The sequence below is a fragment of the Lagenorhynchus albirostris genome, chromosome 16, assembly GCF_949774975.1.
Source record: "Lagenorhynchus albirostris chromosome 16, mLagAlb1.1, whole genome shotgun sequence".
Taxonomy (NCBI): Eukaryota; Metazoa; Chordata; class Mammalia; order Artiodactyla; family Delphinidae; genus Lagenorhynchus; species Lagenorhynchus albirostris.
This window is the reverse complement of record NC_083110.1, coordinates 70101056-70120164: the sequence shown is the minus strand read 5'-3', so window position 1 is coordinate 70120164 and position 19109 is coordinate 70101056. Positions and strand designations below refer to the sequence as shown.

The 19109-nt window shown below is 34.8% G+C and overlaps 1 protein-coding gene across 1 annotated transcript in view; it reads right to left on the bottom strand.

Moving 5' to 3' along the window:
- Positions 1 to 19109, bottom strand: part of CCDC172 (coiled-coil domain containing 172) — a 51169-nt gene that overhangs the window by 12053 nt on the left and 20007 nt on the right. Inside the window, exons 3-4 of the mRNA XM_060125654.1 lie at positions 12477 to 12593; positions 11118 to 11283 (exon numbers count right to left, since the gene is read on the bottom strand). Coding sequence (XP_059981637.1) covers positions 11118 to 11283; positions 12477 to 12593 — 283 coding nt within the window. The remainder of the gene's footprint in view (positions 1 to 11117; positions 11284 to 12476; positions 12594 to 19109) is intronic.

The following is a 19109-nucleotide window of genomic DNA, read 5'->3' as shown; positions in this document are numbered from 1 at the left end:
GTCTACTGTATTGAATTTTTTTTTAAAACCATGGAAGGGTGTTGAATATTGTCAAATGATTTTTCTGAATCTTTGATTATTTTTATCTCTTTTTTCTCTTCATTATATTCATGGTCTTGAGTATATTTATAAGAACAATTTAAAAAGTCTTTCTCTGCTAATTGCATTATCTCTATGATTTCTAGAGATGTTTCTATTGACCTTATTTCCTCCTTGCTATGAGTTATAATTGGCTTTTTCACATGTATAGTGATTTTTGATTGGATACTAGACATTGTGTTCACTATTTTCTTGAATGTTTGAATTTTGATCTCTTCCTTTAAAGCATGCTGATGCTTGTTATTTAGCAGGCAGTTAGGTAACATGATTAGGTCCAAACCTTGCTTTTAAGATTTTTTTTAAAAGAGTGTGTCCAGAAGAGCCTTAAGTCTAAGGCTAATTTAATCTTGCTATTAAGGCAGGACTCTTCTGTTTAATGAGATCTTTCTATTCTGACAGGATGGAACATGAATGTCTCCCAGTCCTGTGTGAGCTCTTAGAATTGTCGACCTTATGACTCCTCAGCAGTTTTTCTTCACTCAGCCTAGTGGTTTTCCTGTACGTATGCACAGAGTAATATATAGCCAAAGGCTCAAAGCAACCTCTATGAAGATTTCTGGAGGTTTTTGTCTGTGTAGTTCTTTCCTCTCAAGTACATTGTCCCGAAAATTTCAGCTAACTCAGCCTCCCTGAACTCCAATCTTTGTATCCTCAACTCAATCAGACCACTCTGCTTTGTTTAAGTTCCCCCTCTCAGTCCTGCTGTCAAAGAATTGCATCCAGGTAAAAAGCTAGGGTAATCATACCTCATGTGTTTCCCTTCTCTCAGTAATCATAGTCTTGAACAGTCTCTTTTCCTCAATATGTAAAAATAGTTTTTAATATATTTTCTTCAGTTCTAGCTGTTTGTGTTGTGCTCCTTCCTGATTATAAGTGAAAGTTCTCCACATACTATTTAAATTATCCTTTTACTTGTCTATCTCCCATAGTAGACCATAAGCTCCTTAAAAACAGGAGCTTTCGGGCTTCCCTGTGGCGCAGGGGTTGAGAGTCCGCCTGCTGATGCAGGGGACACGGGTTCGTTCCCCGGTCCGGGAAGATCCCACATGCCGCGGAGCAGCTAGGCCTGTGAGCCATGGCCGCTGAGCCTGTGTGTCCGGAGCCTGTGCTCCGCAACAGGAGAGGCCACGACAGTGAGAGGCCCGCATACCGCAAAAAAAAAAAAAAAAAACAGGAGCTTTCATTTATCTTTAAACTCCAATTCTTGTACAGTGCTTGTCATATATATACAGAACACATAGCATGTGCTCAAGAGAGTGTGCTGAACTGAACTCAAATAAATCATATAATTGAATTAAAAATTTTTATTATCCATGTTTTTGTCAATTAATTTAAAATGAACAGTTCTTTGAAAAAAATTAATAAACTCACATTTATGCTTCTGCTCCTTTAATAAATGAATATTTAAAATATAAACATAACTACATGCTAATAATTAAGAGAAGTATTCCAGGATACCATTACAATCTTTAAGAGATTTAAAAAGTGAAACTATATTTTATTCATTATTAACTGATTTATCAGACATTCTATGATATGATTTATGATTTAAAATATCTTTGTAAAACTTGGCCAAGAGTGATAGAGAAATTTTGGACTTAAACATTCTTGAGGTAGAGAATGTATTATTTATCTTAGTCCTAACTCTCTAGGCTAAATGGAGAAGGCATGGTTCCAAGACCATTTCTTCCCTCCCAAAAAATAAGACAAGTGCATCAATTCCTATGACACTTACACAACAGAAAGAATAAACACAATGTTTGTGGTAATAACTTTTTTCCCACTTTTCTACTGCCTCATTTTTTTTTTTTTTTTTTTTTTGCGGTACGTGGGCCTCTCACTGTTGTGGCCTCTCCCGTTGCGGAGCACAGGTTCCGGACACGCAGGCTCAGCGGCCATGCCTCACGGGCCCAGCCGCTCTGCGGCATGTGGGATCTTCCCGGACCGGGGAACGAACCCGTGTCCCCCGCATCAGCAGGCGGACTCTCAAACACTGCGCCACCAGGGAAGTCCTCTACTGCCTCATTTTAATTTTGTTATTACTTTTATTTTATAGCTTTATTGAGGTATAACTGATGTGGTGATAACTTTTTACTTCCTTCCACTGCTTAAAATCCAAGAAGTTCTAATCAAGCTAGGTTTTATGGCTATGAATATTAAACCAAAGTAAGACAATGAAAATTCATTCCCATCGTTTGACATGTGAGTTGTCTTTCTCATATAACTGCACATACATTGCCTATCTTTAAAGAATACTAGCAAGCAAGGTGTGTCATATGCTTCCTCTTATCTAACATCCAAGAAAAACTGATTCACGAACTGAAAGAAAGAAATAAGGGGGACATTTTGAGAAAAATGTTGTGACAATCATTATAGTCATTATTTTGAAGCCAAAAGTGATGGACCCTTTTATCTATGAATTATCAGATGTTCAAAATAAATAAACATTTACTAATTTCACAAATATATATTGAATACCAAATACCAATGCTTCTAGTTGCTCAGGCCAAAAAAACTGGGAGTCAACTGTTAATGCCTCTCTTTCTCTCACACCCCACATCTAATCCATCATGAAATCCTACTTGTCCATCTTCAAAATTTATCCAGAATCCAAACACCTCTCACCATTTCAATTGCTTACAGTCTTAAACTAAGCCATCATTATCTCTGGTCTGGATTACTGCCACTTTTCCCTAGGTTTCTGTTTCTGTTTTTACCTCCATTAAGTGTATTTTCAACTGAGGCCAAAGAAATCCTATTAACATATGTGAGACCCTTCACTCCTGTGCTCAAAATTCTCCAATGACTTCTGATCTCACTTGAGTAGAAGCCAAAGTTTTCTGAATGGCCCACAGGTTTTAAACGATCTGAGTTCTTATTTTTAAATTAATTTTTATTGGAGTATAGTTGCTTTACAATGTTGTGTTAGTTTCTACTGTACAGCAAAATGAATCAGCTATACATATATCCCCTCTTTTTTGGATTCCCTTCCCATTTAGGTCACCACAGTGCATTAAGCAGAGTTCCTTGTGCTATACAGTATGTTCTCATTATTTGTCTATTTTATACACAGTATCAATAGTGTTTATGTGTCAATCCCAATCTCCCAATTCCTCCCACTCCCCCTTTCCCCCTTGGTATTCATACATTTGTCTCTATTTCTGCTATGCAAATAAGATCATCTATACCATTTTTATAGATTCCATATATATGCATTAACATAAGATATTTGTTTTTCTCTTTCCAACTTACTTCACTATGTATGACACTCTCTAGGTCCATCCACAACTCTACAAATGACCCAACTTCATTCCTTTTAATGGCTGAGTAATATTCCACTGTATATATATGTACCACATCTTCTTTATCCATTCATCTGTCAATGGACACTTAGGTTGCTTCCATGTCCTGGCTATTGTAAATAGTGCTGCAATGAACACTGGGGTACATGTGTCTTTTTGAATTATGGTTTTCTCAGGGTATATGTCCAGTAGTGCGATTGCTGGGTCATATGGTAGTCCTATTTTTAGTTTTTTAAGGAACCCCCGTACTGTTTTCCATAGTGGCTGTATCTTGTCACCTCTCTGACCTCACGACCTCTCCTTCTACTCTAAAGACATTAGGCTCTTGGGACTTCTCTGGTGGCGCAGTAGTTAAGAATCCACCTGCCAATGTAAGGGACTCAGGTTCAAGCCCTGGTCCGGGAAGATCCCACATGCCGCAGAGCAACTAAGCCCATGCACCACAACTCCTGAGCCTGCGCTCTAGAGCCCTCAAGCCACAACTACTGAAGCCTGCGCACCTAGAGCCTGTGCTCTGCAACAAGAGAAGCCACCGCAATGAGAAGCCTACGCACTGCAACGAAGAGTAGCCCCTGCTCACTGCAACTAGAGAAAGCCTGCATGCAGCAATGAAGACCCAATGTAGCCAAAAATAAATAAATAAAAAATAAATAAATTTAAAACAACAACAACAACATTAGGCTCTTTGTTTTCCCTCAAAATCAGATTAGGCACAATCTCCCTTTGTAGGCTTTATATCAGCTATCCTGCTGTCTGAAATGCTCTTCCCCTAGATATTCATTTGGCTCATTCTCTTACTTCTTTCAGGCTTTATTCAAAACACACCTCATCAGTGAGGCCTTCCCAGGACATCTATGTAATATTATAACACATACACATGCACGTGTGTGCACACACACACACGCATACACATAACGTATCCCTAGAAGGTGGAGAACCACTAGGTTGTGTAGGGCTGGCAAAACAAGTTGAGGAACTTGGTTTGCTATGTTTATCATGATATTTTAAAACATAATGTAACTAAATTAAGAGGCTCACAGTAATAGTCCAGAACTAGTAATTCCTTCTAAAAATATATGGGTGTTAATATTTTGGCAACTTCAAGGGGTAAGAATAGCATCCACATCTGAAGTTAAAAACTAATAAATCAAGGAAGATATCAGACAGTGGAAAGAAAACTCTAAGTAGCAGAAAATAATAAAATAGCTATGGAGAGATGAAGATGAAGATTATTCAAAACCCAATGTAACTGGCTGACTAACCATAGTTATGGTCTAAAAGCTCAATGGGAAAGGTCAGAGGGGACAGCCAGCAGAAGAAGGAAGAGAGAAGAGAAAAATCAAGTATCAGGAAATAACAGATATGGTGGTACAAATTAGAAAAGGGAATGGAAGAGCAACCACTGACGGTACAGAAGACAAATGGAAACTAAAATTGCTCTGAGAAGAAAATGGCTCTAGTATGCTTAAAATTTGAGTAACTCCTTTCTCCACCAGCACCAACAGGGAGAAATAGTCACCAGAAACAGTTTCACAGGTGAATTCTTTTGAACCTTGAAGGAGTTGATAATTCTAGTATTTACATTTTTTCCAGCTGAAGAAAGAAGAAAGCTTTTACATTCTTTCTGTTAAGTCAATATAACACACACAAAAAGATTAATCTCACTTACAAATACTGATGCAAAAATCTTAAAGAAAACATTAGAGACCACAGCTAAGTAAGGTTAATAATAGGATATTTATTAACAAAGTTCACTATGTTAATAGATTAAAGTGGGAAAAGCATATATGATCATCTCAAAAGGGAGAGGGTAGGGAGGGAAAGAAAAAAGAGGGGAGAGAGAGAGAAGGAGAAGAAAGAGAGAAAGTTTCAATCTGGTGTCATGATTAACAGTAAAACTCTTTCTAAGATGGAGACAAAAATCCAGAAGCCGTAATGGAAAAGATTGATGAAGATGACTGCAAAAGTTTAAACTTTCTATATGGCATTCAGACATATGCAGACACACACAGAGACACATACATACATACTACAAGTATAGTCAAAGGTAAACAATAAACTAGGACACAAATTTATAACACATGACACAGGGCTAACTTCATTAATTTACAAAAAGCTCATATAAATCAGTAAGAATAAAAATACATAAAGATGAACAAAGAATATTAACAGATTGTTCACAGAAAAAGAAAAATATAAATGGTCAATAAATTCAGATAAATTCAACATAGTGAATAATCAAAGAAATGCTAATTAAACCAACAATGAAAATAACATCTTGACTTGTCAGATTGGCAAAGATTAAAGTCATTGATAATGCCCAGATTGGTAATGGTAGGAGATAATAATTTAGGAAAACAGGCACTTTCCTATGCAGTTGGTAAGAAAATTAATTCAGTGCTATAAGGAGTGTAATTTAGTATTAAGTCTCTTAATATTTCCCTTTGATTTAGCAATTTCATTAGTAGATTTTTACCACACAAATACATTCATAAAAGTACAGATAACATACTCAGATTATTAGAGGCCCTTGTCGTTGTTCATGTAGGTTGTTTCTTAACTTTTATTTTTATTTTATTTTGTTTTCTTCTTGAATCACCACCAGTCCCACCACCTGTGTACTGTTACCCATCTTCACTGGGAATTTAGCTTCTTTCTGTAATTTTCAACTCTACCTCCCTACTGGCTCCAATCCATCAATATTTAAATATGTTCAAATATTTCCCATTTCAAAAAAGGAAAATGAAAAAAGGACAATCCCACTTTCCCACTAAAATCCCTCCCCTGACCTCACATCCTCCTGGGTTACTGGACTTTCTATCTTATCTGCAGAGAAACTTCTTCGAAGACTTATCTATGCTCATGGTCACAAATTCCTCTTCCTCACTGCTCAACTCATTACAACCCGGCTTCTGCCCTTCTTCTCTAATTATCTCAATCTGTTGCTTTTCCTAAAGATCACCAGGGACATCCAGCTGCTGCTTCTTAGTCCTTATGGTTGACAGTTTGGCAGCTTTGCCAAATATTCTCAAATACAACCTCAAATACTCTCTCCCCTAGGTGATCCCAACTTCACAGAGCAATGTATCCTTTCTTGAATGTGCCTAAGTTTCTCGAAGCTCTTTCTCACACTCTGCTGGCTTTCTTCTTCTTGAAAGTCATGGTGTTACTCAGAGTTCTAGTATTTTCTTTCAATACATTCTCCCTGGGTGATTCCCCAAATTTAATAGCTCTAGCTCAATCCTCTCTCTGAGCTCTTAAGTTAAATATCTAACTATCTGACATCTAGACCCAAACCTCTCATTTAGCTAATCCCTATGACACTTCAGATCTCAGTCTGAAAGTCACTTGCTCAGGTAGTCCTTCCTTAACTACCTAGTCCAGGTTAGGTTCCCTTACATGTTCTCATATCAGTTTGTACTTCTCCTTTTGAAGCAGTCATCAATTTATAATTATCTAATTTATACTGTTCGAGATAGAGCATTAAACAAAACGAAGTACCTGCCATTATGGAGATTAAATTTAATATGGAAACCCTAGAGACATTTTGAAAGCATAAAGAACCAACAGTATCAAGCACCAGGAAAGCAAATCTGTTAAAATAAATTCATATCTCTGAAAGAAAGAACACAAAATAGGGGGCTCCTACATTATTTGTGGCATCAAGGACCTTTTTTCTCTGTCATTTTTATAGAGGAGTTCCCTTCTATTCCTGGTTTTCTGAATGTTATACAGAACTGTACAGATACACTTACCAGGCCCCCTTTCCATTTCTTTATGTTATAGTTGTCATATATGCATATGACATACATGTATACAAATTGCCTCTACATTCGTTATAAACTCCACAAGACAATATATTTTTTGCTTTAAGAAATCATATGTATTTTTTAAAATTAAGAGAAAACATAGGTACTTGTATTTTATTTGCCATTTCTGATTATTTTAATTAAGATATGAGTTTGTCTCTGGTGTCATTTTTACTTCTACTTGGAGAGCTTCCTTTAACATTTCTTGTTGTTCAGTCATGGTTGTTCAGTCATGGTGGCAAAGAATTCTCTTAATTTTCCTTTACTTGAAAATGTCTTTATTTTACCTTTTGAAGGATTTTTCACTGGATATAGAGATTTACTTTTCTTTCAACACTTTCATTATTCCACTATCTTCTTGACTTCATGGTTTCTAGTGACAAGTACATGGTCATTTGATTAATTGCTCCCTGTTTTCAAGATTTTTTTATCTTTGGCTTTTCAACAATTTCACTATTATTATGTCCCTAGGCATGAATTTCTTTGAATTTATCTTGTTTGGATTTGCTGAGCTTCTTGAATCTATGAATTAATATTTTTCAGCAAATTTAAGACATTTTCTGCCATGATTTCTTCAAATATATTTTCTGCCCCACTCTGTCTCCTCTCTCCTTCAGAAACTCTAATTATTTGCATGTTAGACCTTTCGAAATTGTCCCACAGGTCCCTGAGTTTCTATTTTATGTTTCAATTTTTTCTCTCTTCTTCAGATTGGGCAATTTCTATTAATCCAGCTTCATGTTCATTGGCTCCTCTGTCAGCTCCATTCTGCTATTAAGTGACATTTTAATTTCAGATATTGTATTTTTCAGTTCTAAAATGTTCATTCGATTCTTTTTTACATTTTATATTTTTCTGCTGAGATTACCTATCTTTTCATCTATTACAAGTGCATTTTTCTTAACTCATTGAGCATAGTTAATAAAGCTGCTATCAAGTTTTTAACTCCAATATCTAGATCACTGTGGTTCTGGCATCTCATTATTTTCTTTTGACATTAGGGCATGTTTCACTGATACTTCACAGGTCAAGGAATTTTGGATTGCATCCTGAACAGTGTGAATATCATGTTGTGGAGATTTTGACTTTTTTTAAAATAACAGCCATCCTAAATGGGTGTTAAGCAATATCTCATTGTGGTTTTGATTTCCATTTCCCTAATGACTATTTAGGTTGAACATCTTTTCATGAGCTTACTGGACATTTCTTTGGAAAAATGGTCTATTCAAATCCTTTGCCCATTTTTTAACTGGGTTTTTTTTGGTTTGGTTCGGTTTTTTTAGTGTTGAGTTATGGGTTTTTTTTTTAATATTCTGGGTATTAATCCCTTATCAAAGATATGATTTGAAAATATTTTCTCTCATTCTGTGGGTTGTGTTTTTACTCTCTTGATAGTGTCCTTTGATGTACAAAAGATTTTAATTTTGACCAAGTACAGTATATCTATTTTTTCTTTTATTGTCTGTGTTTTCAGTATCCAAGAAATCATCACCAAATGCAATGTCATGAGGTGTTTCCCATATGTTTTCTTCTAAGAGCTTCACTATTTTTTTAAGTTTATGACTTTGATCCATTTTTAGTTAATTTTCATACATAGTGTAAGGTAAGGGCCCAACTTCATTCTTTTGCATGTGGTATCCAGTCTTCCCAGCAGCATTTGTTGAAAAGATGGTCCTTTCCCATTGAATGGTCTTGGCACCCTTATCAAAAATCATTTGACACAAGGGTTTATATTTGAGCTCTCTATTCTATTCCATTGTTGTATATGTCTGTCTTTATTCCAGTATCACACTGTTTTGATTACCACAGCATTTTACTAAATTTTGAAATCAAGAATTTTGAGTCCTCCAACTTTGCTCTTATTTTGGCCATTTGGGATCCTTTGGGATTCCATACAAATTTTAGGATGGGTTTTTCTATTCATGAAAAAAATGCTGTTGGGATTTTGACAGAGATTGCATTGAATCTATAGATTATTTTGGATAATAATACCATAGTAGCAATATTAAGTTTTCCAACCCATGAACATGGGATATCTTTCCATTTATTTAGGTCTTCTCTAATTTCTTTGAGTAATGTTTTATAGTTCTCAGTGTACAAGTCTTTAATCTCCTTGGTTATTTTTTTTCTAAGTACTTTATTCCTTTTGATGCTATTATAAGTGGAATCTTGAAAGACTGCTCTTTGCTAGTACATAGAAATGCAACTAATTTGCAACTTTGCTGTATTTATTAGCTTAAGCTGTTTGTTTTGCTAGTTTGTTTGTTTTGTTTTTTTTGTGGAATTGTTAGGTGGTCTACCTATAAGATTATGCCATCTGGAAACAGAGGTAATTTTACTTCTTCCTTTCCAATTTGCATGTCTTTTGTTTCTTTTTTCTGCCTAAATGATCTGGTCAGAATTTCCAATACTATCGTGAATAGAAGTGGTCATATCCATGACCTTTTAAAGAAAGGTAGTTTTAGAGTATCTCCTAAGGTTAATACCTATTTAAACTTGTGTTCTACACCTGTGATCATTAAATAGCAGCAAACATGAATATTATCTAAGGGACTAAAAAAATTATGTTCCATATCCTGATTCAGTAAATCTGACATGAGACTCAAGCATTTAATATATTTTTTAAAAATTCCCAGATGTGTTCCTATAGTTAAGAACTTCTGTCCTACAATCTCTACCCAAAGCAATTTATCTCTGAGAACCTCATTTCCTTCATCTATAAAATTAAACTAATTAAAAACTATAATCCCTATATTTTTAAGGATTTAATTATGTTCCCAGTAGCATTCTATGTACTTAAATATTATTTCATTGAATCCTCACAACAACCTTGTTAAGGTCATTATTATTATCCTCCGTCTTTACAGATGAGGAAACTGAGGCAAAGAAAACTTAAGCATCTTGCCCCAAATCACATACTACTCTCTGCTGGTTCTCCCCTTGCCTTCTTTGACATCTCTGTCTCATTCTTCTTCTCCTCCTTTCCTTAAATGCTATGCTTTCCCAGTTTCTGCCTTTGGTCTTTGGTCCTCCTCTATGTTCCCTCTACATGTTCCCTTTGAATTATGTCACCAACTCCTCTGTATTCCCAAACCCAATACTCTAGCTCTGATCTCTCTTATCAGCTTCACGACCAAATTTCCACCTGCTACCTGGGCATTTCCACCTGTTTATCCCATAGACATCTCTAACTAAAACTACCTGAAATAAAACTTAATCTTTTTGTCCAGAAAAGGCTATAGTTCACTTCCACCTCTGCGCTTCCTCCTGGTGCCATATTCTACCCAATCTCTTAAGTTTGAAAACTGTGATTCATGCTTGACTTTCTATATATCTGTTTACATTAATCAGTGATACAGCCCTATCATTCTTCCTAAACATCTCTTTAATTCATTGTCTCCTCTCTTTGGTAACTTCTTTAGTTCAGGATCTTATCACAAACTGCAATAACCTGCATACTACTGTTTCTGAAATGAAATTCTCCCCACCTCGCTGTGTAACCGTGTTTCCTAGTTTAAACTGGATTGATGGTAAAATGAGGATCACAGCAACAGTATTACCCTTATTATAGCTTCTATCACATTTTACTATAAACATTTGCTTATGGATTTGATCCCTTCACTTTTTAGTTTTACATCTCCAGGACCTAAAAGAGTAGCTAACACACAACAGATAGTAAACAGATTTGATTGCTAAATAAATGACCAATGCTCATGTCACATCTACTTCTAAAGAATTTGAGACTGCTCACAATAAAAGATACATACCATTAAGATAAAAGCAAAAGAATAGCTATGCAATAACCCAATTTACTTATGAAAAAGTTAGATTTCTGGAAAAACCATTAATTCAAAATAAGTTACTTTCAATAATATTAGATAAATGAGGTGGTACTATGTATTCATACCCATTTTCAGAATGTTTGCCTCGTTTTCTAAGTCAGATATTTGAATCTTGACATTTTCTTTCATCAAAAGCTCTCGTTTCTTTGTTATTTCATACTCATTATTGAAGTCTGTAATTTCCTTAATAAATTTTTCTTCCTCCTCTGTCACTTTTCTCTTTGTAGCTTCCTGAAAAATGGAAACAAAGGAACAAATATAGGTGTTAATTGCAACAATATTTTTCCTTAGTGATTTAAAATGCAATCATTTGGAAATATTAACAACAAAATAGAAAATTATACTTCCTGGGATTAAAATGCTTTACTACTCCAGCAATATTAATTAAAAAACTGAAGTTATTACATAGTAACAACCAACTATATTCATGTGAAAGATTTACCCTTAATGTTTTAGGACAATTATTGAGGTAGAAATTCTACCACCCATCATTATGTTTGCATTTGTTTGTGAATTAAACTTACAGCCATGTATGCCATTTTTTCATTGCAAAATGGGTGGTAAAATAATTAAATGACCAAAGTTGAAAATGAAAGTCTACACGCAAAGGAATTACTGTCTTACAGGATAAAAAAGAAAAACAAAAAAGGAAATCCAAGAAAACCTTTTAAAATTTAGACAATAAAGGTAAAATTATATATTCATTTCAAATTCAGTTCTAAATAATAGCTACATTTCATGCAATGTCAATATGGAGTAGAAATAAGAATTTACAAAAACTTTAAACAATGCTAGTACCTAAACTTTTTGACAATGGTAGAACCTAAACATAACTACATTTTCCTATTTTTTTTCTAAGAAATGTAACTAATTATAAGCTACATTTGGAAACTGGCCATGTCATTCATAACCATTTGGTGGTTGATTCTGACTTTAGATATATATTTTTAATATTTTAAAATGCATTTTTTTCAAAATGTCAGTTAGTTACAAATCATATTCCTAAACTGTCCTTATCATTTAAAACTACTGAGTCTGTTGGCTCTGACTTATGATAAAAAGATAAACAAAATCTATCTTTTCACCCACATCCATTAATATGCCTAAAGTGTGAACCTCTCTGCCTTTCAAAAGCATTAAAACCAAGGTCTTGAAGCCTGAGCAATTCAAATCAATTTCACTATTTCTTTTATGCTTATTACAATTGCAAATAATTTCTATACTGCATGCTGCCAATAAAATTCTTTCAAACTATATTACTCTACCAACTGGTTTAAAATAGCACTTAATAATTTTCCATATCTGAACAGGACTATCTGCCAATATGCATACGGATAATTTTTTCTAAAAGTACACCTAAGTATATTTTAATACTTTTTGATAGAGTTAGTGAAATAAATTTTTCTAAGTGGCTGGAGACTTACAAACGTTTGGAGAAGCATATTCCTTTGGCTTGTAATTTCACTGCACTGTCTTTCTAAGGCATTTTCATGAGTTTTCAAAAGCTGTAAGAGGAAGGCTTTTTCAGAAAACTGCTGAATCTTTAAAGTAAAAAAAACAGAAATCAGAATGAAACAATTAGACATCTTAGGGTACCTCAGTTAATAGAACAGATCTGTATAGTATAAAATTTTTACATTAATCTTTAAAATGCAAAATAAAATTCACATTAAACCTCTTACTTTATATGCTCTATCTTAAATTATTTTATAAATGCTTTATAATTATAATTTTTATAATCTCTTCCCCTAATAAGACTATAGGCGCCTCAAGGGCAGAGAATATGTTTACTTTTTCCTTTCTAATACCTAGCACATTTTGTACCTTAGGTACTAAAGCTTTTTGATGACACACATTGAAATCTGCTTTAAGACAGCTTGTTTTAAAGAACAAATTTCTATTCTCATCACTTACATGAAAGATATGGATGAATAAATCATGAATAATCGAATTATGAGATAAAATCTAAAAACCACAGGCAAAAACCTAGTCCCATGACTATAGTTATAACAAATAAAACACAAATCTGCTAAAGTCTTCAAATGGGTTTTGAGAACTCATTTTTTATTTTAGTACCTCATTTGGTTCTAACTAGCAAAGGATAAAATAAACATTAATATTAGATATGTAACTGTTATTTCATTTGGGCTGTAAAGAATAGCATCTCTTGAGACCATGAACATTGAAATGAAAGTCAGGAAGCTTTAATATATAAAAGCTAAAAATGATGCCAGACTGGAAATAATCTTTCCACTACATTCAGTACTGGCCCTCATAAGAAACCATCACTTCAAATCTGGGCTGTTCCCATCTCCACAGAGCAAAGGAAAAGGAAATAAATTCAACTGAAATTGCAGAAAGCATGATTTATGTTAGCTGTTAAGAACTTCCTCAAGGTTAGAGACAGGTTGTGAAATCTCTGTCCCAGAAGATATTGAATAATAAAGAGCTTAGGAATAGTTTAGTCCAGAGGCAAAGGGTTGGCCTAAAAGACATTTTGAAATGGTATGGCTAAAAAGCCCTAGAAATACTGGCATTAAAAAGAAAGCAGCTGAAATAAAACAGAAAATATGATCTTAAATTTATTTAATATCATAGCCCATCTGCCCATACCTTCAGCACTTGGTGCTGATTTCATCAACTTTATCTTAAGAAAGACATCAACAAAGATTAGAAAGGTGCAATTTACATGACCAAAGGAATTCAGAAAATACTTTCAAAATTGGGGGAAGGGAGAATGGGCAGTTAGTATTTTACTGTCTGAGAAGACAGAAATTAGAAAACATATGGTCTGATCTATAAAATTATATAAAAACTGGTAACAATGGTGAACAAGAGTATGATCATGAATTTTATCACATTTATTTTGAATAAGAAAATACTTCCGCGCTATTTAGTATATATTATATAAATGAGAATAAAATGAGTTCTAGAGAAGTAATACCTTAAGAAAGGTTATATAATTAATTAGGGGCAAACCCAGGACTAAAATTCAGGTCTTCTGACTTTATTGCTTCTAAATCATGATACTAATATGTAAATATTAGAACTATTTCAAAGTAGTAAAAAGATACTTTTGGTACTAAAAAGGGACTTCAGTCTCTGACAACAGCATAAATTGAAAGTATATAAGTTTAAGAGACAGAAAAATTACCAAATACTAGGTCCATCAGAATTTATTGAGAAAAGGTTGCTTGCAGTATATTCCTAGCTCTGAGTTGCAATTATGAACAATACCATGAATGTTTACAAAAATGCTTTGAGACCAAATATCAGGCTGGATAAATTTTGGTTTAATCCAATTAGGTATTTCATGTAATATGCCTTTCAGAATCAAAATTCCTAAATTCTGATTCTGTTTCTACCACTGATCTGTAGTCAAACCTGCATTGAAAACCAAAAATGGAGAAAATATTATTTATCAAACTAAGGAATTTTAAAATAACACAAGCAAATTTATCACTCGAATTCACAAAAGCCTTATGTTAAGGACTCAGAAATTAAGGTGCTCTGTTTCCAGCTATCACTAAGACCTATAATTATCACTGAGCTCATGTCTTCTTTCTTAAAAGGAAAAATAACAATTATTAAGGAGAGATATTAGACATATTGGCATTTAATTGGAATGTTTTACCATAACCTGAAAAGATGAAACCTATATACCCCAAATGAAAATCAGACTGCTGTTCAAAAGATCTATAAGAAGGGTAGAGCTATAATTTTCCTCCTCCCTAAAATTCTATGTAAATTATCCATTTTGAGGTCTTTTCTACTTTTTTGTTTTCATTCTTATTATTGGTGTACTCTTCATTCTTACTGTTTTACACTCTGTCTTTATCTTTTACTCACACATTTTCCTCTTTTAATCAAGACCTAAAAAGCCCCAGAGAATCAATAACTACAGAAAGATTACAGTAACATTAATTTTTAAATTTACTTAGGATCTGTGATGAAAACATTTAATGCATAATGGAATTGGCAAGTAGGGAAAAGAGAGTAACAGAGAAAGAAGCAGGACTTTGGAAAAGCTCAAGTTAGGAAGGCCAAGAAAGAAGAGATTGCCTACGCTGACTCACAAGTTGAGGAAGGCAGTTAAGTTATGGTTGCAGAAACTACATGGGGTCTAATATTATTAGACCTTCTATTTTAATGGAACTAATGGGACAAACGCCTTAGGATTTATCCAGTTCCACTCTACTATAAGTTATTAACTCTCACTACTAAAAAAAGCTTTTCAAGACCACCTATTTGCAGAATGTGTTTCTCATTGTTCCTTTTGTTCTTCCTGTTATCACAACTCATTTCTTAAATTATTTTTCACATTCTTGCTTTTGAAAACCAGACCTACTGATGTATAAATATTCCAAATATAACCTGAAGATGTTGATAGGATCACAAGATGAGGTCATTTCACAGAATAAATTATCATCAGAAATCTCTCTCACCTTTGTTTTGTCTCAAAAGTGATGGGTAGGAATCAGAATTGGGAAGATACTAGAAGAGATGTAAAATTGTGATTTAAAAAGATATTTTTGAACTTATCTGAGTCAGGTTTGAATTGAGGCACTATCTTATATCCATGGTAGCCTGGACATCCATGATAAATAAAAACTTAAGAAACTACTGGCTGTATCTGCTAAATTACCCAGGGATCTCAAGGGGCTACAAATGATAAAAAGAAAAGGATGGAAGGTTCAAATTTCTCTTTCTAATCTCTTTCCTTCCTCTGACTACAAATGAAATGAAAATATTTGCACGCAGCCTTAAAGTTATATGCTAGAATCAAATAGCCAAGCGTTGTCAGAAAATATTGCTGTTTTGGAAAATTTTAACTAAAACAGTGCCAACACTCTGGTTAATTTTACTTCTCTCAGAAATAAACATTTCTTTTTCCCTTTCCCTGTCCTATTTTTCCTGGGATATTTGATTTTTCAAAAGAGCTTATAGTTTCCCCAGTCAGCTGACTTATCTGGTCAACTAGGTCAGTTTTCAGCATAGCCGTGATTTGTGACTGCACCACTCTTGCTGCTTGGGCACCCTTAGGTATTTTTCTACCAGAATAACTTGAAAGTTGAGAATGACTGAGGATTTGAAATTAATGTTTGGGTCCAAGTAAGCAAAGTACAATCTACACTTTGTTGTGGCTGCTGTTGCTTACAATAATTTCAGGCTTTAGGAACTGGTATTTTGCTGACTAAATGCTCTGCCCAAGAGTAAAACAGGCAACACTACATAAGAAAACATCATGAAAGTTAGGCAGAAGATTTCACATTCGTAATCACAGCAACTGGGGAAAGAATGCGTTTGTTATGACTATGATAAAGATGTTTCAACACTAGAGTACATCAATGAATACTGTATCAATTGCAGATATTAACTTTTTAAAAAATAGATCTATTTTTTATAAATACATTTCTTAACCACAGATGCAATGCTTAAAGAATAACTCACTATGACACAGTAATCCTAATATAGTAAGCAAGGAAGGTTCAATATTAGTAAATATTAGTCCTTTTAATGGCTTATAAGGCTTTACATGATTGCACTCTTATTCCCTCTCTAATCTAATCTTCTACCAGTTTCCTCCTCAATCACTCCTCTCTAGCCACACTGGCCTCCTTGTTATTCCCTGAATATCCAGCCTCACTCTCTCCTCAAGGCCTTGCACTGGATATTCTATGCCTGGAAATCTCTTTCCCCAGGTTCCTCATGGTTCATTCCTTCATCTCAGTCAAGTCTTGGCTCATCTCTCATCTTTTCATTAAGGATTATCAGGATGCCTGATAAGACCACTGCTATTTATGTCTGTTCTGGCAGTTCTTACTAATGCAAAATGTCAAGAATAGGAACAAGAGATAACAATTATTTAAAAAGCTGGCATACAATTCTCACTCTCTCTTTTGTTTGTTTGGGCAAATGTAATTACTGTGTACCTAATAAATCCAAGAAAATCTACTGAGAAACTTAGAAATAGAGAAGAGTTCAGTAAAAAGGTTAGTAACAAAATAAATACCAAAAACTAGTATTTTTTCTATTTACCAACAATAAATAGAAAAAAGCATGGAAAAGATCCCATTTACAACACCAAAAACTAAACAAAACACAAATAAACTTAACATGAAGTATGTGGGACCTATATGAAAAAGCCTGCATTGAGGAACATAAAAGTAGGTATAAATAAATAGAAAGATATGCTATATTCTTTTTTTTAAAATAAATTTATTTATTTATTGGCTACGTTGGGTCTTTGTTGCTGCACATGGGCTTTCTCTAGTTGCAGCGAGTGGAGGCTACTCTTTGTTGCAGTGCGCGGGCTTCTCATTGCAGTGGCTTCTCTCATTGTGGAGCATTGGCTTTAGGTGTGCGGGCTTCAGTAGTTGTGGCATGCGGGCTCAGTAGTTGTGGCTCACGGGCTCTAGCACACAGGCTCAGAAGTTGTGGCGCACGGGCTTAGTTGCTCCGTGGCATGCGGGATCTTCCCAGACCAGGGATCGAACCTGTGTCCCCTGCATTGGCAGGCAGATTCTCAACCACTGTGCCACCAGGGAAGCCCTTATGCTATATTCTTGAATGTGAAGATTCAGAGTTGTAAATATATCAGTTCTCCCCAAATGAACTTAGTATAATCTTAATTATAACCCCAATACTTTTATTTTGTTGGAACTTGAAAAAATGATCTCAAATTCATCTAGGAAAACAAAACAAAACAAAACAAAGAATCAGGAAATTCCTGAAAAAAAAAATTGTCACTCCACAGGGTCAAAGATATTTTAAAGTTAATGTAATTAAGTGAATATGATACTGGTGCCAAAACAAATAGATTAACAGAATAATATAGAATATCTAAAAACAAACACAAATATACAGTTTCACATATATATATATATATATATATATTGCACACACACACACACACACACACATATATATCATAGTCAATGAGAAACATGTGACATTTACCCAGGCAAAAATGGAGAATCATTTTAATTTAAAATATTAAAGAAAAAAAACTGTAAAAGTACTGGAAAAAGACATTGTTTAAACAATGAATTTCAGAAACAAACAAAAGGATTAAAAATTCTAGCAACATAAACATTCTAAATTTTGATTAAAAAAATCATAAAAAACCAAGCTACAAATAATAAAATTTGCAACAAATGACAAAGAAAGGGTAATATCTATAGCACATAAAAAGCTAGAATTCAGAGCTTCCCTGGTGGCACAGTGGTTGGGAGTCCGCCTGCCGATGCAGGGGACGCGGGTTCGTGCCCCGGTCCGGGAGGATCCCATGTGCTGCGGAGCGGCTGGGCCCCTGAGCCATGGCCGCTGAGCCTGCGCGTCCGGAGCCTGTGCTCCGCAACGGGAGGGGCCGCAGCGGTGAGAGGCCCGCGTACCGCAAAAAAAAAAAAAAAAAAAAAAAAAAAGCTAGAATTCAGTGAGAAAAAGACAAGGAAAGCATATAAATAGGCAAAGCACAAAGTAAATATGAACAATCTGAACAAATGAAAAAATATAAGTAAACTAAAAAGTTCAAATTAAAACCATAAAAGATGCCATTTTTCTTGTATTTGTAAAAAAATCAATAATTTCTATTGTACAAATAGTGATATTGTGGGAATATAAACTGGAACTTTTCTGGAGGACAATTTGGAAATTATCAAGACCTTTAAAAGTACAGTTGATCCTTGAACAACACGGAGGTTAGGGGCGCTGACCCTTGCTGCAGTCAAAAATCTGCATATAGGGACTTCCCTGGTGGTGCAGTGGTTAAAAATCCGCCTTCCAATGCAGGGGACACGGGTTCGAGCCCTGGTCCAGGAAGATCCCAAATGCCACGGAGCAACTAAGCCCGTGTGTCACAACTACTGAGCCTGTGCTCTAGATCCCGCCAGCCCTAACTACTGAGCCTGCGCACCTAGAGTCCGTGCTCCACAGCAAGAGAAGCCACCGCAAGGAGAAGCCCGCGCATCTCAACGAAGGGCAGCCCCCACTCACCACAACTAGAGAAAGCTCGCGCGCAGCAACAAAGACCTAACGCTGCCAATAAATAAATAAAT